The sequence below is a fragment of the Delphinapterus leucas genome, chromosome 14 (assembly GCF_059928025.1).
Source record: "Delphinapterus leucas isolate spDelLeu-1000000601 "Yukka" chromosome 14, BTC_Dleu_Yukka2, whole genome shotgun sequence".
Classification (NCBI taxonomy): Eukaryota; Metazoa; Chordata; class Mammalia; order Artiodactyla; family Monodontidae; genus Delphinapterus; species Delphinapterus leucas.
In genome coordinates this window covers 863,905-890,078 of record NC_143142.1, presented here as the reverse complement: position 1 = coordinate 890,078, position 26,174 = coordinate 863,905, and the positions used below count along the sequence as shown (strand labels likewise).

Sequence of the window (26,174 nt, the reverse complement as noted above, 5' to 3'; positions counted from 1 at the left end):
AGAAGCGCCTCTGGGAGACCTGGCGGGAGGTGCCACGGTGGCCGAGCTCCTGTTTATGAATCCAATCCCTCCACAGGTGGGCGCTGGCTGGTGAAACAGTGCCGGATAAGAGGTAAACAGATAAACCACCAGGCTGCGGGAACTCCCTGGCGGTCCAGTGGTTAGGGTTCAGCACTTTCACTGCCATGGCCCAGGGTTCAATCCCTGGTTGGGGAACTAAGATCCCGTAAACCACGCAGCATGGCCAAAACCACCCCGAAAAACAAAACAAACAAACAAAACAAAACCACGGGGCTGGTCCCCCAACCTGGAAACGCAGGCAGTCTGAGCCGTGAGCCCCTCCGCAAACATCTGTCCATCCTTCCTGTACTTTCAGAGAACCTGAGGAGCACCGCTGGCGTGGCCCAGCCTGATGCACGTGGCCACTGCCAGGCTGGGTCAGGGCTGGAGACACCACCTCCTTCAGGATTATTCAGGGGAAGGATCACCCCAAAGGGCATTGGAAAAGAGGGCATTGATTCATGTGCCCAAATGCAAACGTCCATGACCTATAATGCTGGCTCATTACGAGACAGCTGGCCTGGGCTTGCACAGACTCAAGACAGGCCAGAGGGGAGCCATGCAGAGGGGAGAGGAGGGCTGGCCTGTGTAGTAACTGTGTCTTTTTTTTTTTTTTTGGTGGCTCCAAGAGGCCGGTGGGCTCTTAGTTCCCCGACCAGGGGTCAAACCTGGGCCCTCGGCAGTGAAAACTCGGAGTCCTAACCACTGGACTGCCAGGGAATTCCCTTAACTATCTTTTAAACGTCTTTATTCTGATACTTTGACGTCTGGGGCCTCGCTGACCCGGAGGGACGGCCTCTCCCAGGTTCCCGATTCCAGGAGGCTGTAAACCACTCAGCTGAGCGCCCCTGTCACGTGTAACCCAGTCAGCCGGAGCCCCACCCCGACCCCCCCGTGGGCTCTCACCCCCAGGGCAGGGCCAGCCCCGCGCCCCAGAGCCCCGGGAATGGCTCAGCCAGCCACTGCTGGGCTCCCCTGAGGCATCCTTCCCTGGGAAGCCCAGTAAAGGCTCTGACCCCGGTGCACCCCACCCTCTGCCTCCTGACCTCCCCGCGGCCCCTCCTCCTGGGAGCTGGGAGAAACCCCCTCCCGTCAGTGGACGTGGTCTCCTGATCCGCTGGCGGCTCCATACCTGAATAATAATAAAACAGCTGGCCAGGGCTGGCGGCTACCTGGGGGCTGGGACAGCAGGTAACAGTGGGGCCTTCGACCCCAATTCCCTCTCAGCTTTCATCTCACAGAGCAGGGTGCGCCTGGCCACTCCACAGGGCCCGTCCCCATTATTCTTCTCCAGCTGCCCTGGAGGAAGATTCTAGCTGCCGGGCAAACTCAGAGTGTGCTGCTGAGAGATCTGAGAAGCTGCTGGGCTCCCACGTGCAGGCCTGGGAGAAACTTCTGCTGCTGTTGGTGGCCTTGCCAGCGTCCTCGTGACTGCTCTCTGGTCCAGCCTGTTTAAGGCCACTTGGGAGGGAATGATGCACAGACTCTGGCTCTCGGGGGTGCACACCCCAGTCAGGCACTGTGGGCCCGGCCCGGGCCACTTTGGCAGAACAGAAGTCGTCAGTTTCACAGGCGACCTGCTCGGGACCCTCAAGTCTTTCTCACATGATTTGCAGGTGACACAGGGAGGCTTTCAGTAACAAACCATCCCTGGCACGCATCCTGAGCTGAGCTGTATCAGCGCTCCCCGCGTGCACGGAGATGCCTGGTGGCGTCGGAGTCACGGCTGTTCCGCGGACTCTGCTGTGCATCCAGGCTGGAAGGGTTCTCTGAGCGCGGCCCTCGGTTCCTGGTGACGGCTGTTTCTTGGTAGCTGCCTCGGCTGCCACGTGGACAGGCTCACGCAAGCAGACGTCCTCTCCCGCCGTCCGGGAAGCTCACGCCGCTGGGTTCCCTGAGGGCCCAGCCCAGGCTGGCACGTCCCACATCCACCCCGATGGCCCCAGCTGGTCGTTTCGTCTCTGAGCCCTAGACCTGAGGATGAAGAGAACGACCCTTTGCGGTATCAGGACAGGCTGATCGCTCTAATCAGAAATCAGACTTCACTGGATGCGCACAGGAGTTCACGCCTGGCTTCCGTCTCAGCGCACTGCAGGCAGCGGGGCACACAGCCCCTGGGGACCCGGCACTTCGTGGTGGCTACGTGCTCTCCCAGCGGCTGTTGGATGGAGAAGGAGCGTGGGCGCGGGCGCCGAGGACAGCATGGGAGAATGTCCCTGCTCAGGCCTGAGGGTGGATCTGCCGCCCCCTCCCCGCATTGCCCCATCTGGGAGTGGGGGGCGGGGGTGGGAGGCCACACCTAATGGGGCGGTCTGGTGCTGGACTCCAGGAAAGGGAGGCTTGCGATCACGCAGGGGAGTTTTGCTGCGGGGGGGGGGGGGAGGGGAGGGGGAGGGGAGGGGAGGGGAGGGGAGGGGAGGGGAGGGGAGGGCGAGGGGAGGGCGAGGGGAGGGGAGGGGAGGGGAGAGAAGCAAAATGGAGGGGGGCAATCGGCCTGCGTGGGAGACCCCGTGGAAGAGAAGGAGCGCGTGCTGAGCGAAGGTTGGAGAAGCAAATGAGAGGTCCAGAACGGCCCACCTCCATTCATCCCTTCTAAGGGGCGTCTGTGCCAGAGCTGGGGAGGGGCTGGCGTTTCCGAGGCTTCTCCCATGTGGGTTCATCCGCGTGAGTCAATTCCTTGGTTCCGAACAAGCAGTGTAACAGGCAGAGTGGGGAAGCTGGAGGTGGGGTGTAGGAGCCCAGCCTGGCATCTCCTCGCTGTGCCACCCTGCAGCACTGAAAGGCATTTTCTATGGCAGGAGGCTCATGGCAGATGTCGGTGGGTCCCCAGGCCTGCAGCACCCAATCCTGGCTTCCCGTCGATGTGTCCCTGGCATTCACTGGGCATCTTCCTCCTGAGATCCATGTACCCTCGTCACCTCTCTGGGAAGGGGCTCCACAGTCTGTGGGGAGTGTGTTTTCTCTTTGGACCAATGAGTAGGGGACTCATTGGCAGGGCCCAAGAGAGCCACAGGGGCTGAAGCTGACGTCTTTGCTGAGTGCTGTTCTGAGTTTAAAGCTGGCTGTGTATTATGAGGAACATCTTCTTGAGTCTCTGGGCTTGTCGTCCTTGGGCTAGCCTGCGTTTGTAAACGGTGAGGACAACTTGGGGATAATTTAGTTCTTAACTCCTAGGTTTACATGTGATGAACACACACGTTTCCTTCTGGGTGTTGGGATCCACTGAACATGATAGAAGCTGGTTTTCACCTTGAAAATACTGAGGATGGGACTTTGCCTGTCAAGCTATGGCCAACATCTACTCAGGTTGGCCTTTCTCTTCTTTACCTTTGTAATAATCCATGGATCTAAAACCGATCAAATTGTCCATCCACCCACCCATTCACTCATTGATAAACCCATTCATCCACCCATCTACTCGTCCATCCATCCATCCACCACCTATCCACCAACCACCAATCTATCCATCCACTCATCTATCCATCCATCCGCCCATCCATCCATCCACCACCTATCCACCAACCACCAATCTATCCATCCACTCATCTATCCATCCATCCTTCCATCCATCCACCCACCCATTCATCCGCATTAGTGCATACAATCAACATGACTCTAGGCAATGTGCAAAGCTGTATGAAGATCAGGAAATCAAATTGAGAGGCGAAGCAAGCTCAGTGTTCCTAGCCCAGGCCTCAAGGAAAAAGGTCGGATGCACCAGTGGTCCAGGCTGAGGCTGACAGGAACCCAGGCATCCTGCCTCACACCTGGCACATACCCAAGAGGTACCAACTTCCTTTTGGCCGTACAGAGTTTCCACCTTTAACAAAAAAACAGGGCTTTATATTCACCCTGAAGAAAACAATGTGCCTCATGTTTAGAGATTTCACATCGGAACCTAATTTTTAAAAAAGATTTACAATCTGCTCAATTGCCCCCCCCCCCCAGCCCAGGTCCAACTTCAGGAAATAATTCCTACAGGGCAGCCAAGGCTGATGCCTCCCTCTTGTCACACAGACTCCTCGCTCTGCGGGAATGATTCATCTCCACGGACAGAATTTGACTGGATTTAGCTTTGGAAAAGCAAGTCCCATCTCCCAGGGCTCAGTTGGGCTCGATTCATAAATTTTTGACAAGAACACATCTCTTCCCGGACTATCTGAGGTTATATATATATACACACACATATGCTATGAAAACTGCTGTTTCAGTGTTCTGTTCTTATGCCAGAAACTTTCAAGCTGAGCTTTCATTCCAGATTCCTCCCACTTGTTTCACTGAATGCTTTGAACTTCTCAAAAAAACAGAAAAGAAAAAACCAGTTTCCTTCCTTGTAAACAAGTGGTGCGCAAAGTGTGGTCCTTGGGGAATTCCCTGGCGGCCCAGTGTAGGACTTGGTGCTCTCACTTCCAAGGGTCCAGGTTCAATCCCTCGTTGGGGAAGGAGGCCAAAAAAAAAAAAAAAGTGTGGTCCTTGGACCAGAAGCATCAGCATCCCCCAACACTCCTTAGAAATGCAGATTCTCAGGCTGCACTCCGGCTGCATTCCTGCTGAATCCGAAACTCTGGGAATGTTTTAATAAAGCCTTGGGGGGGGTTCTGATGTTTGCTGCAATTTGAGAACAGCTGTGCTAAATGCTGAGGCTTCTCATCCCTCCCCCCAACCTTCTCATTAGTACTTTGAGCACTTGGCATAATCGTGTACTTCAGAAGCTCTGTCCCTTGAACACTACTTGAGGGTGGGACCACATCTTATTGAGTTTTCTGTCCTCAAACAGAAGTGAGGCTATACTTTTTAGGTCATGATTCCCATGGAACCAAGCCCACTGCAGCTGGATGAAATGACAAAGAAGACATCTAGCTAATATCATGGATGTGAAAATCTCCCCTATCTGCCCCAAACATATAGAAATGATAGACAAAATGATTTTACAAGTTAAAAATATATACTAGAAAACAAGATGAAATTCCGCTTAGCTCAGAGAGAGCAGAAATGCACTGATGTAAGTGAGGCTGAAGCTCTAAGGCAAATGCATCTAACCCTTACAAGGGGCGGGGGCTGAATGTGTAGCCAGGATCCTTGTGTGAAGCCTGGGGCTGAGACTAGGCTCCCTGATTACGAGTAGAAGGCGAAACCAGCTCTGACTGATCCCTGGGGTTCAGCCAGAAATAATCTACCAAGAGAGGAAGCAGACATGTACACAGCACCTGGAATCAATCTGGTTCTCTGCATGAGAAATGAAACTGGAGATCTCAGGGTGAAAACTATCGCTAATCAACTATGGTTCAATAAAAAGAAAAAAAGGAAAAAAAAACCCTAAGCCACTAAATTCTGAGCCACGGATCTGGGGACAAGATAACCTGAAACTTCCTCCCAGGAAGGAGTGAGTGTGCTGTGAAGATACAGCACACAAGGAAACCCGATTCCAGGAGAGCCACCAACAAATCCAAAGATGGGTGGCTTTAAACCCAAGGAAAGAGAGAGAGAAAAAGTGACTAAGAAGGTCTTAAGCAGACTATTAACATTTTTCAAAGAGATGAGGAATGAGGGAAAAGCACTCATCAATACAGAACAGGAAGTTATGAATCACAACAGGTAGTTATAAAAAAGAACAAGCAGATATGAAAAATACCACCGGAAGATCTCATAAATATAAGATGCATTCATTAAAATTGAGAGGCAAAGCTAAGTATGTGGCTTAAATAGTCATCTGGACCTGGCTGAAGGTAGAATTTGTTCACTGGAATATGGAGCTGAGGACATTACCCAGAACACATGGCAGGATGAGGAAGATGTGGTAAAGTGGATGAGATCTGAAGAGACCTGGAGGGTCGATGGCACAGCCTCACCAGGCATCCAACAGGATTTCCAGATCAGGTGAGGCCACATACTAAGAACCCGAGCACTTTCTGGATCCGTAAAACAGAAGCCTCAGGTGGACGACGTACGCCAGGACTCAAGAAGAGTACAAGGCAAAGGGTCATAGAACACGAGGGATTCAGGGCCCAGGACTATTCATACAAAAGAGGAAAAGCAAGAGAGCAGCCAGGAAGATTCTAAAATGACAATGAGGAAGCATTCAATTGCTAGGCATTAGCATATTTTATAAAGCAGGAGATAATGGCTAAAAGTAGAAAGTTCAAAATAGACACAAGCGTATCTAGAAGCACTTAGAATATGATAAAGGTCGCCTTTCTCATCAGTGGGAAAGGATGGAATGCTTAGCGGATGGTGTGAAAAGAGATAGTCCATCATTTAAAACAGTATAAAGAAATATCACAACCTTACTTATATAAATAACATATTCCAAGTGGATTAAAGATTTTAATGTAAAAAAGGAACTATAAAAGTGTCAGAAGGAAATGTGGTCAAATAGTCTTTCAAATAGGCCTTTCTAAGAAGGACAGCAAATACACAAGCCATTTAATAAAACAGTAGGTACTTACATTAAAAATTTCTCTCTATAAAAAGTCAACATCATAAAATTAAGAACAAGGAAAGCACTCGTGTCACACAGTAAAGAGTTAATATCCCTAATGTATGAAGTGCTCTTAAAATCTACTAGAAAATGAGGGACGTCATGAGAAAAAAATTAGCAAAGAAAGAAAAATATATGGTCAACAAATGTACAAAAATATTAACCTCGGGCTTCCCTGGTGGCACAGTGGTTGAGAGTCCGCCTGCCGATGCAGGGGACACGGGTTCGCACCCCGGTCAGGGAAGATCCCATGTGCCGCGGAGCGGCTGCGCCCGTGAGCCATGGCCGCTGGGCCTGCGCGTCCGGAGCCTGTGCTCCGCAACGGGAGAGGCCACAACAGTGAGAGGTGCGCGTAACGCAAAAAAAAAAAAAAATTAACCTCATTAGTAATTGAAGAAAAGCAAGTTAAACAACAAGACATTCCCTGTGTGTCTGTCATGTATGAAAAAAGGAAGATTATATTTAATCAGATCACATGTGTTATATGCCTGGGAAACTGCCTCCTCATGTACCATTTGAGAAAACACACACACACCACACACACACACACACACCACATACACAGACACACACCACGTAATCAGACACACACACAGACATGTAGACACACAGACACACGTAACACACAGCACACACCAAGCACACACACCGCATACCACATACACATGACACACACACACACCACATACACAGACACACACCACACACAGACTTTTGTGGGGGGCAGGGCGGGGGATTTGGCAAATTGTATCAAAAGCCATAAAATTATGTGTTTCAGCTGATCTAGCAATTCCATTTCTAGAAGCTCATCCTGAGGAAATGCTGAGACATGAAGGAAGGTCCAGACATGAGAACACGACTTCAGGGCTGTGCCGTGTGGAGGGGCTGCCCCATTATAGACAGAGACCCACCATCGAGTAACTGTTGGGGTCATGGCCTTCAAGAAATGTACACATATATAAAACAGAAGCAAAAATGTGGCGCACATTATGTGCACATGGAGAGAATTTTAGACATGTGCAAGGCACCTCTGAGAGGATGTCCACCCTGGCGACGACAGAGACAGAATCCTGGGTGACTTAATTTTGTTCCTGTTAGCTGACCTTGTGTTTTTCTAATAAAAGTCGCTCTTATAAAGGGAAGAAAAATAGTATCCCAGAAATCCCTGCACAAACAATGAGCGCCGTCACACGCTGGCCACGTTTCATTTAATCCCCAGCCGGCCCCAGGAGTTGTGTCCTATACGCCCCTTGGGGACAGAAGTGGGAACTGAGGCTCAGAAAGGAGGTGGCCCAGGTGGCTGACGGGCAGGGCCACCTCCAAAGGCAAGTCTCAAGGGGATATCTGATGACCCCATGTAGCCACAGGGGCTTTTCCACAGAACACTCAAGTGGATGAGACTTTCCCTCCCCCGCGTTGCATCTGCTTCCACTGTCTGGAGGCCTGGGTCATCTGTTTGGGGGAGCGGAGGCTGGCTGGGCAGGTGAGGGGTCCCCCTGTGGGCTACTGGGGAGAGGACGCGCGTCCTCACCTTATCAGGCAGACAGACCCACTTGTGACTAGAACAAGCCCTTCCTGAAGCAGAACCAGATGGGACTTCACAGTCTACTCCCCACTGCCACCAAGAAAGGTCCAGGACCAGCCTGGGGGACACCCACAGCCCCTCTGGTGTGGCCCGTGGAGCAGCGTGGATTCCTCCACGAGTAACGAGGTCACTTCCCTGCTCTGGCAGGACAGGAGCCTGTGACGATCCACTCCTGGGGAATAGGGAAAACCTACCACCCGGCCCCAAGGTGTCTAGCGCTAAGACAGCCCCTCAGAGGGTCAGGAGTTGAAGGCCCAGTAATTGCCCTCCATGCTGAGAGGTTTGCCTGTAACACCCTGGGAAGGCAGCGAGTCGGAACGTTTTAAAATAGAGAAGCGAACGATTTCCAATCTCTGTGTGGCAGAACTTTGCCTAACCAGGCGCGTGCCTCTTGATTCTGTCTTGACCTTTATTAAACCTAACGGACGCGACGGATTCATTTCCCCCTAATTGGCTCAAGGACTTTCCTCATTACTGGACGAGCAGTTGGCATTTCGACAATCACAGAAATGTAAATTAGCCCTGGGACCACAGAATTACTCCTCTAATTGGACTGAATCTATCAGAAGGGCTGCGTGGCCATCTGTGTTAACGACGGATCGGATTCAGCGGTGGCTTCAAGGGCCATCTGGGCAGGAGCAGGGGTTCCAGGAAGGCGGGGGAGGAGCACGCGGGCCAGGGCCGCTCATGGGCTCTGCCAGGAGGGCTAGGCTCCTGCCACAGGGCCTTTGCACTTGCTGCTCCCTCGCCGGAAACACTTCCCCATAGCCACACAGCTTGCTTCCTCTCCTTCATGTCTGCTCAGATGTCACATCTCTGTATTCCCTTCCCTGATTATCCCTTTTAAAATGACAACCTCCCCCATCCCAGACATTGCTACCCTGGGGATGAGGGGACGTGTGTACCCTGCTGAATCCCCAGCACCTAGGATGGTGGTCGGCACCCGGACACTCGTATTCATCAACAAGACACTGTTCAGCAAATGAACAGCTTGCTTCCCTTTGATACCCCCCCCACCACCGACCCAGCACTTAGCACAGCACAGAGGCCCCCTCTTTCCCAAATGATCCGTCTATCTCTTCTGTAAGTAAACCTAAACGTCGACAGGCAGTCGCATGCAGCAGTGAAGGAGACCCAGCCCTGGGCACAAGGGCTCACTCACATCCCGACTGGTGACGGAGGGGAGACAGGCGGTAAAAAATAAGCAAACCGGTGAGACAGTGATGGATAGAGCCGCGTCGCGGGAGGAGACACAGCCAGGCTTTGGTGGGCTGTGGCTGGGCAGGGCCAAGACCAAGGGTCAGGAAGCAGCCAGGCTGGGCGGGGCTCCTGGGCTGAGGGGGATGGAGCTCGGTTTGGACAAGGGAGGCCGAAGGTCAGGGGCTGGTGCTGGTGGGCGAGACGGTGGGCACCGGGACACATGGTCAGCAGGATGGTGAGAGGGTCCTGCACACCATGGGAGGGAGTTTGGGATTAACTCTCAGGGTGGGGAAGCCCTAATGAGGTTGAAATAGCCCTCTCTTAGCTTTTACGTAGAGTGGATGAGAAGGGAGAAGGGTGCAGGCCGGAGATGAGCTGAATTCCAGGTGGGATTGACGCCGACCTGGGTTTTTTAATCAGTAGACGTTGATAAGAGGCCAGGTGAGGAATTCAGGCGAGGCTTTATCAGGGCTGTGCCGAAGCACCAGGGAGTGAGAGCTAGTAAGAGGTGGGCTTGCCAGCTCCCGGGGAAGGTGGGCTGGTCCCTTAAATGGGGAGCGGGTAGGGGTGGGTCCAGGGCTCAGGCCGGAGGGGTGCCTTAGGCGGTCTGCCCACCCACTCAGTGATGCCATGTGCAGGGATCGTGGGCAGGACCCGGTTTTGCTCCCTGCACCTCACAAATGGCAGTTGGTTTGTGGCCTTTTTGTACCTTATTGTTCAAAATTTGCCCCAACTGAGCATGCGTGCAGTTATTTTTAGTCCCTTATACTTTCTTCGTATTCTGTTGTCCAGCTGCAAGCACTCCAGTAAAGGGTCCCAGGTCCCAGCCTGTCTCAAAACCACACTTTTGGGACTTCCCTCGTGGTGCAGTAGTTAGGAATCCGCCTTCCAATGCAGGGGACACGGGTTTGATCCCTGGTCTGGGAAGATCCCACATGCCACGGAGCAACTAAGCCCTAAGTTGTGCACCACAACTACTGAGCCTGTGCTCTAGAGCCCACGAACCACAACTACTGAGCCCGCATGCTGCAGCTACTGAAGCCCATGCGCCTAGAGCCCGTGCTCTGCAACAAGAGAGCAATGAGAAGCCCAGGCACCGCAACAAAGAGTAGCCCCCGCTCGCCGCAACTAGAGAAAGACTGCGCACAGCAACGAAGACCCAACGCAGCCAAAAATAAATGAATTTAATAAATAAAATTTTTAAGAAGAGTCAATATAACTTATAAAACAAAAAGTACCAACAAACAAAAGTCCAGGACCAGATGGCTTCACAGGTGAATTCTATTAAACACTTAAAGAGCTAACAGCTATTCTTCTGAAGCTGTTCCAAAAAATTGCAGAGGAAGGAAAACTCCCAAACTCATTCTACGAGGCCACCTGATATCACCCTGATACCAAAACCAGACAAAGATACCACAAAAAAGAAAACTACAGGCCAATATCACTGATGAACATAGACGCAAAAATCCTCAACAAAATACTAGCAATTCGAATCCAACAACACATTAAAAGGATCATACACCATGATCAAGTGGGGTTTATCCCAGGGATGCAAGCATTCTTCAATATTCGCAAATCAATCAACGTGATACACCATATTAACAAACTGAAGGAGAAAAACCATATGATCATCTCAATAGATGCAGAAAAAGCTTTTGACAAATTGCAACACCCATTAATGATAAAAACTCTCCAGAAAGTGGGCATAGAGGGAAACTACCTCAACATAATAAAGTCCATATACGACAAACCCACAGCCAACATCATACTCAACAGTGAAAAGCAAAAAGCATTTCCTCTAAGATTAGGAACAAGACAAGGATGTCCACTCTTGCCACTTTTATTCAACATAGTTTTGGAAGTCCTAACCACGGCAATCAGAGAAGAAAAAGAAAAAAAAAGGAATCCAGCTTGGAAAAGAAGAAGTTAAACTGTCACTGTTTGTAGGTGACATGATACTATACGTAGAGAATCCTAAAGATGCTACCAGAGCTCATCAATGAATTTGGTAAAGTTGCAGGTTGCAAAATTAATACACAGAAATCTGTTGCATTCCTATACACTAACGACAAAAGATCAGAAAGAGAAATTCAAGAAACAATCCCATCTACCATCGCATCCACCCTCAGCGGGGATTCGCCGTCCAGCCTCCTTCCTGGGCTTTGGGCCCGCGTTCCATTCACTCCCTGTCCCTCTTCATGTCCTGTGAGATGGAGGCCTTCTACCCAGGCCCCCCTCCTCCAGGGACAGGTGGCTTTTCTGGGAGGACACTGCCCAGGGCTGCGAGGCACCCCCGATCAGAACAGAAACTAATCCGGTCGTTTCAAACAGGGGATGCAACACAGGACTGGTCACCGGTAGGGCGGGCGGTGGGGAGGGCGGGGCTCAGGCAGCCAGCGACAGGCAACAGCCGGGCTGTGAGGGGCACGGGGTGCACAGCGCCCAGGCCTCTCCCTGGAAGCTGCCGGAAGCACCTAGGGACTGTCTGGGCAGGAGCTGGAGCCCCAGGCATGGGGGAGGGATGCCCAGCCCGGCCCCGCCAGAGCCTCTCCAGAACCTGGACGTGCAGCCTGCAGGGGACCCTGAGGGCACAGCCCCGAGGCCGGGAACATGGAGGACAGCGTGGCCCACCCCGCCCCCCAGCGGTGGTGTGTGGAACTGCTCCAGTGCCCTGGGTCAGGGACGGCCACGGGGCCACATTGCTGTATGACGTTAAACAACTGTTCCACCGAGAACGACATTTAGGAAAGGTGGCTTGAAATGAATCTCGTCCCTGCTCTAAACGGGGGCGGGGCACACCTGCCCACTCTGACCCCACCACGGCCCGGGCCCGCTGCCTCGCTCCTCTGCGCTCTGCTGTGGCCCACGGGCTGCTGGGCTTGTAAGGAGACCCTGCCCTAAACTCAGGGACTGAGCCGGAGCCCCCGGCCCAGGGCACAGACAGTGGAGCTGCTGCCCTCGGGCCCATGGGCTTCCTGCCACTGGCTGTTAACAGCAGAGGGCAGCCTGCAAAGCACAGGGCAGGCATCACTGAGGCGTCCCGCCGGCCTTCCCCACCCCCAGGCCTCGGCAAGGACAGTCTGCTGCCCCTGGAAGGTGGGCCTGCCTTTACCCGACGCCAGAGGCGAGGTCCTGGGGCTCTGATCCCGGCCTCTGGGCTTGCCCGTGGAGGTCCCACCTCCCTTTCATGTCTCTGTCTGATTTTTTTCTTTCTTCTTTCTTGCTATTTATAATTTACTTTATCTTGCTGGGATTTTTCTGTTTCCTGGCAAGCTACCTTAAATCCAGTCAACAATAAAAGTTTATAAAAATAGAGTTGCCATATGATCCAGCAATTCCACTCCTGGGCATATTTCCAGACCAAACTATAATGCAAAAAGATACATGCACCCCCATGTTCATAGCAGCATTATTCACAATAGCCAAGACACGGAAACAACCTAAATGTCCATTGACAGATGAATGGATAAAGAAGATGTGGTGCATACATACAGTGGAATACAACTCAGCCATAAAAAAGAATAGAATAATGCCATTTGCAGTAACATGGATGCAACTAGAGATTAGCATACTAAGTGAAGTAAGTCAGACAAAGACAAATACCGTATGATATCAATTACATGTGGAGTCTAAAACATGACACAAATGAACCCATCTATGAAAGAGAATGGACTTGTGGTTGCCAAGGGGGAAAGGGGTGGGGGAGGGATGGAGTGGGAGTTTGGGTCTAGTAGATGTAACCTATTATATATAGAATGGATAAACAACATGTCCCACTGTAGAGCACAGGGAACTATATTCAATATCCTGGGATAAACCACAATGGAAAAGAGTATAAAAAAGAATGTATATATATCTATAACTGAAAAAAATAAAAGTTCAAAAAAATATATACGCACATCTGTACACTTAATGTACATAAGTATGTGTGATTCTGTATATGCATATCTATATCATCTGTATGGATTCTACATGCCTGTCTATCCATATCTATATCCAGATCTACAGCAATATCTATATCTACGCCTCTGTAGCTACATCCATACCCATTTGCACACCTAATCCATATCTACACCTACACCTGCATCACCCCAGTCCGCAAACGTCCCCTGATGTCCCACAGGCAACACCAACCCCAGACCCCTCCCCGACAGCTAGGGGGACCCTGCCCAGCTCAGAGCCCAGAGCCCCCTTTACAAAGTGGAGACCCAGACCAGGGGTGTTGGGGACCCACCTGTGGTCAAAGCACCAGGGCCAGACGGAGCCTGCTGCCGGGCCTCCTTTTGCTGGACGCCCCTTCTTCAACACCTCGGAGGGTTTCTGCCTTCCAATCCCTTGTCACTGTGACCACCGGCTAGAGCTCTCCCAGGGGAGCATCAACCTGGCCCTTTGTCGCTGTCTAATGGCCAAACCCGCAGTCACTGTGCGTTCACAGAGCTCAGGGCTCCCAGCTACAGCTGGGTGCAAGGGAGCTTCCACACCTGGACCCTTCCCTGCCTCACCAGCTGGGACTGGGGTCTTTCCCCAGCTCTGCCCTCCGCCTGCGCCCGTCAGCACCCCGTGAGCCCCATGCGGCCTTGGCTGTCCCCTATGTGCACTGGGCACCTACCCCACTTCTGGACGCCCCCTCATTGCGGGCCGCGCACTGTACGTGGTGGGCGCGGGCACTGCTCATGTTACGTTCAGGTCACCCCCTGCCCCGTCCCCTCTGTCTCCCCGACCCCTGCGCAGGGTGCCCTCTCTTCCCAGTGAGGTGTCTCGTGCCCCCAGTTAGTTACCACGGCAACAGGCTCCTGCCTCTCCTTCAGGAGACGCTCCTTCGTGGAGGCTCACCTCCTTCCCCGTTCCCCATGCTGCAAAATCCTCCAGGAGGATATTCCCACCCAGGTGCCACCAGGGATGGAGACTGGCCCGTCTCTCCATCGCCCTCTCCCAGGCGCCTACGTGGTGACACCCAGGGCACTGCCTCCCCCACCCCCCATACCAAGTTCTCTTTCGGACAGATCGGGGTCTCAGATGGACCCCGACCCTAACCTTACCCCGTACACAGCCTGCTTCCTGGATGCCGGTGGTGGCGTTCAGCCTCACTTCTCTCTCTCCCCGGCATGCGGGATGTGGCTGTTGCCCTCGTCCGGCCTCCCCGACACCTGGCGTCTTCTCACCTCGACCACACCCACTGTTTCTCCCTCCCTGGTCGGTTCCCCCATGCTGGCTTCTGCCTGACCCTGCACTGCCCCCGACTTGAGCCACTGCGAGCCCCTGGGGGTCCCCGCCCTCATGGCCCACAACCCCTGGCCGGGCCCACCTGGCTGGGTTGGCAAGGCCCGGTCGCCCTTCCAGGCAGGTCCCTTCCTGCCCTCAGGCTCCCAGCTGGGTTTGGTTTGGAAGGAGACAGGGCACAAGAGGTCTGTCGGGGCGCTTCTCCCCTGCCCCTCCCTGTGTGGGCGCCTTGCGTCTCCAGTGGTGGTTCATCCCCCCCAGGGCGGTCCCTCCACCCAGGCGCATGTCCACTGAGCCCCCTGCTACCCACACCCAGGCCAAGGGTCAGGGGCAGCCCCCAGGGGCTCTGCAGCTTCCTTGGGACTCTGACTGTGGTTCCCGAGCTGACATCCTCTAACACTGGGAAGGATTAGAATCCAGTGTAGAGGTGCAGGAATCAATCAAACACGGAGAGCTGGTACTTTCTGCCAGGTTCAGGAATCATTGGAAAGGATTTGTCTTTAATGACGAAAACAGTTGAGAAAAGTCAGCATACTGAAGGCTCTGCCAGCTAACCCTCTGATTCCATTTTAACATGTATAACTGAGGACTGATTCTCAATTTGTGATTTAAAATTGGACCTTGTCAGAGAATTTTAAACATTTGCAAACAATACCGAAGTGCTTCAGAGAAGTTGAGATGTAGTGTAAGTTTAATATACTAGACACTCTAGAGTTTTTTAAGCGCTTAGGGGAACTTCTGCAATGATATCAGGCGTTCAATGTGCTTAAAGAGAAAAGAAAATATGCCACATTTATAAGTGTCATTTTAAAAGTTCAAGGGAATTTAATTAACTAAAGGCAGAAATGCAACTGATCGTTGTTTAATAGCATCTAATCTGTTAAACTGAGTTAATCAAGCATTAATCAAAGAAAAGGGGAAGCTGAGTGTTCTTACTTTATTTATAACCACAATAATATGGTCTCTAGGTTTTTTATTTTTATTTTTTTTATTTTTTTTTTATGGTCTCTAGGTTTAACTGACAAGCTTAAAGCAAACAGGTTTGGAAAGGTGTAACTTCAATAAACTGTATATAAATTTTTAAAAACTAGCCTTAAATAATCTTTTCTGTGACCTAAGTCCCTACAGACAAACAAAAACCTTAAATGAAACCCCAGAAAAAACCCACAAAATCCACAAGGACCCCAAACCAATCAGAGTTCAGCCCCACATCAGCAGAGCTTGGCCACAGGAGACCCCGAGGCCTGGCCCCTGGCCGCTGCCCTTCCGTCCATCCGTGGGTATTTACAGAGTGCTCAGTAATGCTCCAGGCCCTGTGCAGAGCAAGCCTGGCTGGCTTACGGTCCGCAGAGTGGCGGCTGGGCGGAGGCTGGTTCTCAAAGTGGGTTCCCTGGACCAACAGAGTCAGTGGCCCTTGGGAATTTGTTGGAAATTAAGATTCCTGGCTGGGCTTCCCTGGTGGCGCAGTGGTTAAGAATCCACCTGCCAGTGCAGGGGACACAGGTTCGAGCCTTGGCCTGGGAAGATCCCACATGACGCAGAGCAACTAAGCCCATGCGCCACAACTACTGAGCCTGCGCTCTAGAGCCCGTGAGCCACAACTACCGAGCCCGCGTACCACAACTACTGAAGCCCGTGCACCTACAGCCTGTGCTCCGCAACAAGAGAAGCCACCGCAATGAGAGGCCCGCGCACCGCAACGAAGAGGGGCCTCCACTGGCTGCAACTACAGAAAGCCCGCGCACAGCAACGAACACCCATCGCAGCCAAAAATAAATAAATAAATGAATTTTTAAAAAAAGATTCCCGGGCTCCACCCTGCCATACTGAATCCACATCTCTGGGTTGGGGCCCAGTGATCTATTTTAAGGAGCCTCTAAGGGATTCTGGTGCAGCTGGAGTCTGAGAACCAGGCCCAGAGACCAGCCTCACCCTTCTGGTAGGTCTCCTGGCCCCTCCTGCTCTGCCTGTGAACGTGCTCTGCTCAGCGCTCTGAGTGGTGGAGCGGCTGTCACAGCATCCTGGGGCCTCAGTGAGACAGGCTGGGACCTGGAACCTGGGCCCCTTTGCTGCAGTGCTTGTACCTGGACACACCTCTCCTCCAGCAATAAATACAAAGAAACTATACGGGACTAAAAATAAATGCACACATGTGCAGCTGCTGCAAATTCTGGACAAAAGATACAACAAGACCAAATAAAACCCAACTGCCCCTTCTGAAGAGCCGGGAGCAAAAACAAGCAGGGCACCGAGCAGGCCCCCTGCACTCAGCACCACCTAAGCGCTGGGCAGACCACCTGAGCCACGCCTCCAGCTCGACCCCTGGACACACCCCTACCCTCACCCCGTGTAAGGGACCAGCCACTCCTCAGGGAGCAGGCAAGCGAGGGAAGCTGTTGTTTGTTCTCCGACACCCCCCCGACCAGCTGCAGCAGGGGCCCCAGGAAAGCCTTGCCTGAATTTCCTGTCTGGCCTCAGGCCAATTTCTATCGATTGGGGAAGGCCAAGAACCCTGGTCGGTATCATCAGGACTCAGCATCCTGGCTAACTGTGATTCTTGTCCCATATAATGTCCTAAAAATTGGGAAGTCACTGCACACGCTGGCTTCCTCTTGTTTTACATCCAGAAACAGCTCTGAACCTCAGGCTTGGTTGCTGGTGGGTGGGAGCTCGTGGCCCACCTGCTGCTGCAGGACTTGCTCAGTTCACTGGCCGTCCCCAAACCCTGAGTCTTGGCCTCTCTGAAGAGGGGCCGGAGGCCACGGCAGTGAGGTCAAAGGTGACAGCGTAGGGGTCACATCCCTGGCCTCCGGCTCTAGCTTCCCAACTGCTGGCAGCCTCGCTCCCACACAGCCAGAGCCCCGTGGGCCACCGTCACTTCCAGGCCGTTGGAGCTGCCCTGCTTCACAGTTTGGACCCATGACCAAGCTCAGTCAGCTTCCCCTGGAGAGAGGGCATCACCAACTGGGGCACCAACAGCTGCCTAAGTTACTCTGCCCCTGGATGGGACGCTCTTGGTGCTGGCAATGCTGATAATTAAGAATAATCAGGGACTTCCCTGGTGGCGCAGTGGTTAAGAATCCACCTGCCAATGCAGGGGACACGGGTTCGACCCCTAGTCTGGGAAGAGCTCACATGCCGCAGAGCAACTAAGCCCGTGCACCACAACTACTGAAGCCTGCACACCTAGAGCCTGTGAGCCACAACTGCTGAAGCCCGCGCACCTAGATCCCGTGCTCCGCAACAAAGAGAAGCCACCGCAATGAGAAGCCTGCGCACCACAATGAAGAGTAGCCCCCGCTCACTGCAACTAGAGAAAGTCCGTGTGCAGCAATGAAGACCCAATGCAGCCCAAATATTAATTAATTAATTAATTAATTAAAAATAGGTCTGGGCTTCCCTGGTGGCGCAGTGGTTGAGAGTCCACCTGCCGATGCAGGGGACACAGGTTCATGCCCCGGTCTGGGAAGATCCCACATGCCACGGAGCGGCTGGGCCCGTGAGCCATGGCCGCTGAGCCTGCGCTCCGGAGCCTGTGCTCCACAATGGGAGAGGCCACAACAGTGAGAGGCCCGCGTACCGCAAAAAAAATAAAAATAAAAAATCTTAAAAAAAGAGAGAGAAAACTTAAAACAGTGTTTCTTTAAAAAAATAAATAAATAAAGGAGTAATCAGGTTAAAACAAGGTCATTCAGGTGGGCCCTAATCCAGTGTGACTGGTGTCCTTTTAACAGGGAGCACACACAGAGGGAAGGGACGTAAAGACACAGGGAGAAGACGGCCATGTGATTGGAGGGTCGCATCTACAAGCACCAGGGTTCACAGCAAATACCGGGAGCTGGGAGAGGCAGGAAGCACCCTCCCTGGGAGCCCCCAGGGGGCGCAGCCCCGGAGACTTCAGACTCCAGCCTCAGTGCAGTAAGAGGAGGGGGCCGTGGCTTTAGGCCTCCCGGGTGACGGTACTCTGTCAAGGCTAACAGATCCAGTGTCAAAAACTCTTTGATTTGGGGGCTCTGGTGTCGCCACTGGGCAGACAGCTAACCAGCTGGTTAGTTAGGCTTGAGCTAGTGTGGATCTGTGCTCCGGCCCCTGGTACCAATGGCTAAGTTGCTTCCCCATCCTGGGCCTCTGAGCATTCTGTGTGGAGCGGGGTCACAGCACCTCAGAAGGAGCACTTGTGCGTGAAGGGCAAGGAATTGGTGACCTGGTGACCTGGTTGTAACCCACGACCTGGTGCTGAGGGCTCAAACCCGAACTCTCCTGGAAGCAGGGTCCTTTGGCACCCCAGGTCCACAGTCCTTGAAAGCCCTGCCCATCCCTCTCTGGATGGGCTGTGTCACGTCACGTTAATCATGCTGTGACCATTCTGCTGAGCCATGAACAGAGCCCAGGATACTAGCCTTTGACTGGGCTCCGAACCCAACCTGGTTTTATCCTAAGAATACACTGAACCAAGGAGGTGAAATGCCTGCACACTGAAAACTAAAAGACATTGATGAAAGGAGTTGAAGAAGACACAAATAAATGGAAAAGTATCCATGCTTATGGATTGGAAAAATGTTGTTAAAATGACCGTACTACCCAAAGCAATCTACAGATTGAGTACATCCCTATCAAAATGCCAATGACATTTTTCCTCAGAAATAGACCAACCAATCCTATAATTTGTATGGAACCACAAAGACCCCAGAGCAATCTTGAGAAAGAAGAACAAAGCTGGAGGCATCACACTCCCTGATTTCAAACTACCTTGCAAAGCTACAAGAATCAAAACATATGGCATTGGCATAAAAACATTCCATAGATCAATGGAACAGAATACAGAACCCAGAAATAAACCCATGCACACATTGTCAATTAATTTATAACAAAGGAGCCAAGAATATACAACGAGGAAAAGATAGTCTCCTCAATAAATGGTGCTGGGAAAACCTGACAGCTCCATGCAAAAGAGTAAAACTGGACCACTATCTTACACCATACAGAAAAATTAACTCAAAATGGACTAAAGCTTTGAGCATAAGACCTGGAATCATAAAATTCCTAGAAGAAAACGTCCTCTCTGGAGCCTTCTCTACAAGCTGCCCCCCCAGGAGCAGCCGTGGGGAATTCAGATGCTTACAACCCCCATCTGCACCCTGCTTTACACACATCCACCAAGACAAGCCCACGAAACAGGGTGGCTCTCCTCGTTGCCATCGCGCAAACTCCCCAAACCGAGGACCAGCTTTTACAATTTCCACCCCCGCCAACAGCCCCCACTTTAGTGTAATGCAACAGAACGCGTGGCTTGAGAAATAAAGTCACATCCAAAACACAATCTCTTGTTACCATATTCATAATGTTTCCCAGTCCCGTTGCCATTGAGGTTTCTTACATTGACCTAAGTTTTGGGGCCTTACATCCCCCTTACTGGTAACACGCAGCTCACGGACCAGCCAGGCCAACAGGTCTGCTCGGCAGACGGTCCCCTCATGAGACCTCGGTGGCCAGGCAGTGACACTTACCCTCATGCCCAGCTCGATGTTCTCCCCACCGTACACCTCCATGCCCGGGTCCAGCAGGCCGATGTCCCCGAAGTACTCCCGGTCCACCACGAAGGAGCAGCCGATCATGGCCGGGGTTCTGGAGGGAAGCAGGCAGTGCATGAGCTGGTTGCTGGTGTGTGGCCCCGGATCTCCACAGCCTGGGTGACCTCACCATCCTCTTTCCAAGCCCTCACACCCCATCCCTGCACTCCTGGTCTCCGCTTGGTCACTGTGCCCAGGGCTTGGGACACAGGCAGGGCTGCCTAGGACTTGTCTTTGCGTCCCTCAGAGATTCAATTCAGGCAACTTAGTGTAAATTTTTAAAAATCTGTTTACCCAATGAGTTGTTTAGTTGCCCTGATCATCAGTCACTTGCCTACCTCCTTCGTTACTTTATCTGTGTATCAGTAGTCAGGGCTGTAATGGGCAGTTGCACAGGCTGTGCACTGCTCAACTCTATGGAAGCCCTTCAATATCAGACTCTCTCTGAATGACGCACCTTGAAGTTGTACAGTACACAACCTGTGCAGCTGTCTGCAAAAGACTGCCAGCTGTACTATTATTCCTGTAATAACTCTATTTACAGCTACATATTTTTAAAATGTCAGTAAATCTTGCCTTGTCCCAAGCAACTGTATCTGTAAAATCATGTGTCAATGTGCCGGTTATAGTTTTTTCTAAAATGCATTAACAATCTATCAGTGTCGAGACCTCCACTGGTCTCATGGAGCAGCGGTGGTCAAAGCAGGACAGGGTGAGACAGAGTGGCAGAGAAAAGTGGACGGTGTCACTGTGAATAGAACTGCACATTTGCTGACTCATTCATTCATTCATGATACATTCACATCATGAATGCAGGATATACTGAGTGCCTATTAGTCGGAGGGGATAAAAAAGAGAAAGGAAAGAGAATGGAAAAATATCTTGCTAGCAAGAAGTAGACACAGTCTCTGTTTTGTAAGAAAGCAGGACCTTCCAAGCTTTTGAAGGACATGTTTCCCTCAAAACAAAGACACCTCCCTTGTAGGCTGAGGGCTTAGTTTCTTCTGAGCTCTGAGAGGACTAATTAAGGCTCCCCGCTGGGGCTTCCCTGGTGGCGCAGTGGTTAAGAATCTGCCTGCCAATGCAGGGAACAGGGTTCGATCCCTGCTCCGGGAAGATCCCACATGCTGCGGAGCAACTAAGCCTGCGCACCACAACTACCGAGCCTGCGCTCTAGAGCCCGCGAGCCACAACTACTGAAGTCCGCGTGCCTACAGCCTGTGCTCTGCAACAAGAGAAGCCACCGCAGTGAGAAGCCCGCGCACCGCAAAGAAGATCCAACGCAGCCAAAAACAAACAAATAGAACAAATAAATTAAAAAACAAAAACAAAAAGGCTCCCCACTGTCCCCGAAGGCCCCTGTGGTCCTGGCAAGGCTGAAGGCTAAGGCTGTTTCCTGCTCCGTTCCCCCCGCTGTGCCCTCCCGCTGCTCCCACAGGTATGAAGTCACTCATGAAAACGCCATGATAAATTGTTCTCAATCACAATTTAAAAGAAGCATTTCTTTTAAATGTGACTAGGACATCAGAAGCAAATGCCCATGAGTTGTCCAAGAATAACAGAGGCACTAAAAGGCGATTATCCTTTTATTTGTAAAAAGATCCAATTTGTTCAGTCATGACATTTGAGCCACAAATCTAACAGCAACGAAATTTTAATGTCATCTGTGATGTGTAATAGCAAGCGTTTGACTGGTTAAGTTATAGTTCACCAACCAAGAGAGATATTTCTCTCATTTTCTTAACGACACAAAAATCTCAGGCGATCTCTGGTGAATTTAACTACCAAATCCCTGCCAAGTCTGATGTAGCTAGTAATAATTTTTTTATTACTGCTCAGAGTTCCAAAATAAACTTAAACTCAGAAGGCAATGGAAGCAGAATCAGCTGGCACGGAATTTATTTGCATGAGAAATTCTTGCTGTGTTTACAGAAAACAGCCAGGGCCGAGGGGTTCTCAGGTTCGGCCGGGCAGGGGGAGACTTGTCGTCCTGGGGGCATCCTTATATCGGGGCTGATGTGCACATGCCGGGATATAGCAAGCAGCATCTCTGCAAAGGGTCCTCACCCGGGCTCCTGCCTTGTAAAGGCAACAGACATGCGGAGACACACAGATGCATGGATGCACACAACACACACGCATGCATGCACAAATACACACATGCAACAGACGGGTACACAGACACATGTAGACACACACGCAACACACCCCCTACAAGGCCAGACACACACCCAACAAACAGATGTACAGATATACAGACACATGAAATACACGTACATGGTCCCACAAACGTACCCACAGATAGATACACATACACACAGACCTACACGCACACACCCAGATGCACACAGATAACACCCAGAGAAACACACATGTGCACCCCCCGCACACATAAACACAGACCCACACCTGCAGTGAACACACACACAGATACACATACAACACATGCACACACAGAGACACACTCAGACACCCACGCATAGACAATACACATCCTCGAGTCCATGGAATTCTGGAGTTCTGTATAAATGGGAGCGCATAGAATTAAGGTCACAAATGGGTCCTTCAGCCTTCAGGAGAGTGACAAGGGACAAGAGAGTCATCTGCTCTCGGCGTCTTGAGGAAGAACAAGTGCTCGCAGGCAGGGCGTGGCCAGGCAATCGGCACAAGCACAGGGAAGGCGTGTGCAGAATCTTGCAGACTCGCTGCCGAACTGGGTGCAGGGGTCACATGCACTGGTGGCGAGTTTGTGGAGAAACTGGGGTGGGTTGGCTCAACTGTCTTGGAAAAGTCCAAAGCTATGAATAGAGAGCCAACAATACCTGTGCAGTGATGCAACGACGACCCAGCTCGGTGCGCACCGGCTGTGTGACCTTGGGCAAGTCGCTCAGCTTCTCTGTGCTCAGCTTCCCCGCCCAAAACGTGAGAGGCAGGACGGTGCCTCCTCCACAGGCTGCTGTGCAGATGAAAACTGCATAGAGGAGTGTCTGGAGCCTGGGAACCGTTTGCTGTTATTATTTTATCCCCTGATTCCACAGCTGGCATTTATCCTAGGAGACTAATCCAAAAGCTATTCGCACAAAGCTGTGCACTGCAGCGTGAGTTATAGCGGCCAAAGGGAAATCAACTTAGAGTCCATCAGTGTAGACGGTCGAATGAATTTCGAGCCATCCCTTTTATGGACTGTTACTTACCCAGCAGGCGAGGTGCTTACCAAGAACCCCAGCACCACGGGAAGTGACGGCTCAGGAGAGGGTAAGTGACAAGTCAGCAGGAAAATGTCACTATCCTACCACCGTGACCGGAGAAGCAATTATGTGTGAGTGTGTGTGTGCACGCGCGTCTATGTGTGGTCTTGCGCGTATGTGTGTGTGTGCGTGTGTGTCTGGGTGGGCGGGTCTATGTGTGGTTTTGTGTGTGTGAGTGTGTACATGTGTCTGTGTGCTTGCATTTGTACCTGTGTGTGCACCTCTATGCACGTGTGTGCATCTGTGTGTGATTTTGCGCATGTGAGTGTGCGTGTGTTACTTGGGGCCTCGTTCCACGCTCCCCTGCTTGGTGGGGGGACTGGGTGCTGGGAGGGGGCCCCTCTGCCACCCCCCCGAGCGTCCGCCTTTCCTCCGGGCTCCTCTGGCCCCACTGGTAGCCAACTTACACCCGCAATCCCTCCGCGTCCACCGGACACACTGGCCCGGATCTGGACTCCCCTCGGGGGACGGGGTTCAAACCCTCGCAAGAGCTCCACGGCCCCTGGAAGACGCGAGCCGCGTGCGCCAAGGGACTGCACTGCCCTCCCCGAGGCGGGGGTCCATACGACGCAGCCAAGATGCTCCACACCTGCACCCTGCTAGCAGCTCGGAGCCACGCGGAGACGGGGACAAACACGCCACTGGTCACGGGTCCCGTTTTGACCTCCTTCAGACCCGGGAAATAGCTCCATTTCAGTGACATGGTTTGCGCCTGCGGCCAGCCGCCCCCAGCACGCAGGACCCCTGGGCCCACACCAGGCCTGCGGGCCCCTCACTCCCCTTTCCACGTGCAGGGGGAGCCGTCTTTCTCCTTCTGTCAAGGCTGAGATACTTCCCTCCAGCAATCCAAGCCTTCTTCTCACTCCTTTTTCTTCCTTGAGCTTCAAGGATAATGAACGGTAGGGAAATTTCCTAAAGGAAATCTTCACACGCCAGCCTCTCCCGGGCTAATTTCCCACCCGGGCTCCAGGGCAGGTGTGCGAGCTGCGTCCTTCAGGAGAAGGGCAGCGGCTCCGCGCCCAGGTCCGAGGGAAACGAGAAATCCCAGAGCGGTTTTCAGGAGAGACCCTTCCAGGCCCGCACTGTCCCCGGGGATGCAGTTTCCCAGCCTGGGGTCCGGGGGTCGGGGTGTGCAGGGTGAGGGGCTCCATCAGAGGGTGGCCAGGAGCCTTTTCTGCAGGCACTGGGGTGCCAGGGCTTTTCCTGTGGGGTCTGCTGTCACGGGGAGGTTGTGTGAAGACCCTTCCCTGAGAAGGGGGAGAGGAGGGCCATCCTCTGGATAACAACCTTGGAAGCAAAGGACCTCGCGGCTGCCCCTGTGGTCCTGTTTCTCCTGAACCCCCAGCTCGAGGCCCGAGTGGAGCAGGCTGCTGGGAGCGCTGGGGACTGTGGCGCTGCCCCTCCCGGGGGACCAGTGGCAGCTCAGCTCCAGTGGATCGTCACCAGGCAGGAATGGGGGCCTGGGTTTTCCAGAATCTTCTACTTTTCAGAGAGTAGATATCAATTTCATATGAAATCTCTTAAGTGTAAACTTTGGTTCCAATTTCAAAACGTACATGGTACAATCGAGGCAACACGCTGTAACTCAGAGACGGCCTTTTCTAGAACTTGAAGGACGCGGTTACACCACTCTTGGCTCCTCGGGTGCCGTGCACACTGAGACGGGAGATTCAGAGTGACTTCTTTCCCCAAGAAGAGGGGCCGGGGGTCTGGGGGCCGTCCTGAAGCATCACAGGCAGGGCAGTGAGTCCCGGCACAGAGCCTGTTGAGGGCCAGGCGGGGTCTGGGGAGGCTCCGGTCGGCTTCCTCTCTTCCCCGAGGGACACACCACATCTGATTCCCAGGGAGCCTTGGCTGGGCATGGTCAAAGCCATCAGCCCCGCAGGCAGCCTTGAGAGGCCCTTGTCAGGACTCTGCTTCCCAGCGGGCTGCACTCATGCCCGTCGAGGACGCAATTCGGGGACTGGCTGTGGTGGTGGCTCCGCGTGGAGCTGAGGCATGTTTGTGATTGTCACACGCAGCATCAGCTCCAAACTGCCACCATGGTCTCATCTCAACGTGGTTGTGTGCCGGCTCCATCCCCACGGGGACCCCTCCTGGCAGATGCCCAGCAAGGCTTAGGACCTTCCAGTCTTGGCGTAGGGCTCTGCAGAGGGCCTGTTCTGGACATTGGCCATTTTTGGTTACCCAGCGTGTTCATTTCCCGTGGCTGCGAAAAGAAGTACATAAACGGACTTCAGACAAGAGGTATGTGTCCTCTCACAGCTCTTGAAGCCAGAAGTCCGAGGTCAAGGTGTGTAGGACTGGGCTGCGCTCTCTCTGGAGGCTCCAGGGGAGGGTCCTTCCTGCCTCTTCCAGCTGCTGGGGGCCCCAGGCGTCCCTTGGCTTCTGGATGCATCCCTCCCGTCTCTGACTCCAGAGTGGCGTGGCCTTTCCTCTTCTGTGTGTGTCTCTCCTAAGGACACTCATGACGGCATTCAAGGCCCAGCCTGGTGATCCAAGGTAATCTCCCCGTCACAAGATCCTAATTGCATCTGCAAAGATCCTTTCCCCAATGAGGTCGCCTTCATGGGCTCTGGGGGTCAGGATGTGGACACGGCTGTCTGCTGCGCCCAGCCTTCTTATAAACACCCCAACATCTTTTAGGGAGACCGCCTCTCTCCTTGCACATACTCCCTGTGGGACGATGAGTCCCCAGACCTTCCCCTCTGTGAAGGTCAGCGGGTCACTGGAGGACCCCTTCTCCCATCTGCTTCCAGGAAAGGTGGGGGCAGGGGTTTGTGGCCCAAGTTCAGCCATTGCCTCCTCTGTTC

At 52.6% G+C, this 26,174-nt stretch overlaps 1 protein-coding gene across 1 annotated transcript in view; it reads right to left on the bottom strand.

Moving 5' to 3' along the window:
- The window catches only part of GALNT9 (polypeptide N-acetylgalactosaminyltransferase 9), a 90,845-nt gene that overhangs the window by 15,859 nt on the left and 48,812 nt on the right, over positions 1 to 26,174 (bottom strand). Inside the window, exon 6 of the mRNA XM_022597937.3 lies at positions 20,051 to 20,168. Within this exon, the coding sequence (XP_022453645.1) occupies positions 20,051 to 20,168 (118 nt within the window). The remainder of the gene's footprint in view (positions 1 to 20,050; positions 20,169 to 26,174) is intronic.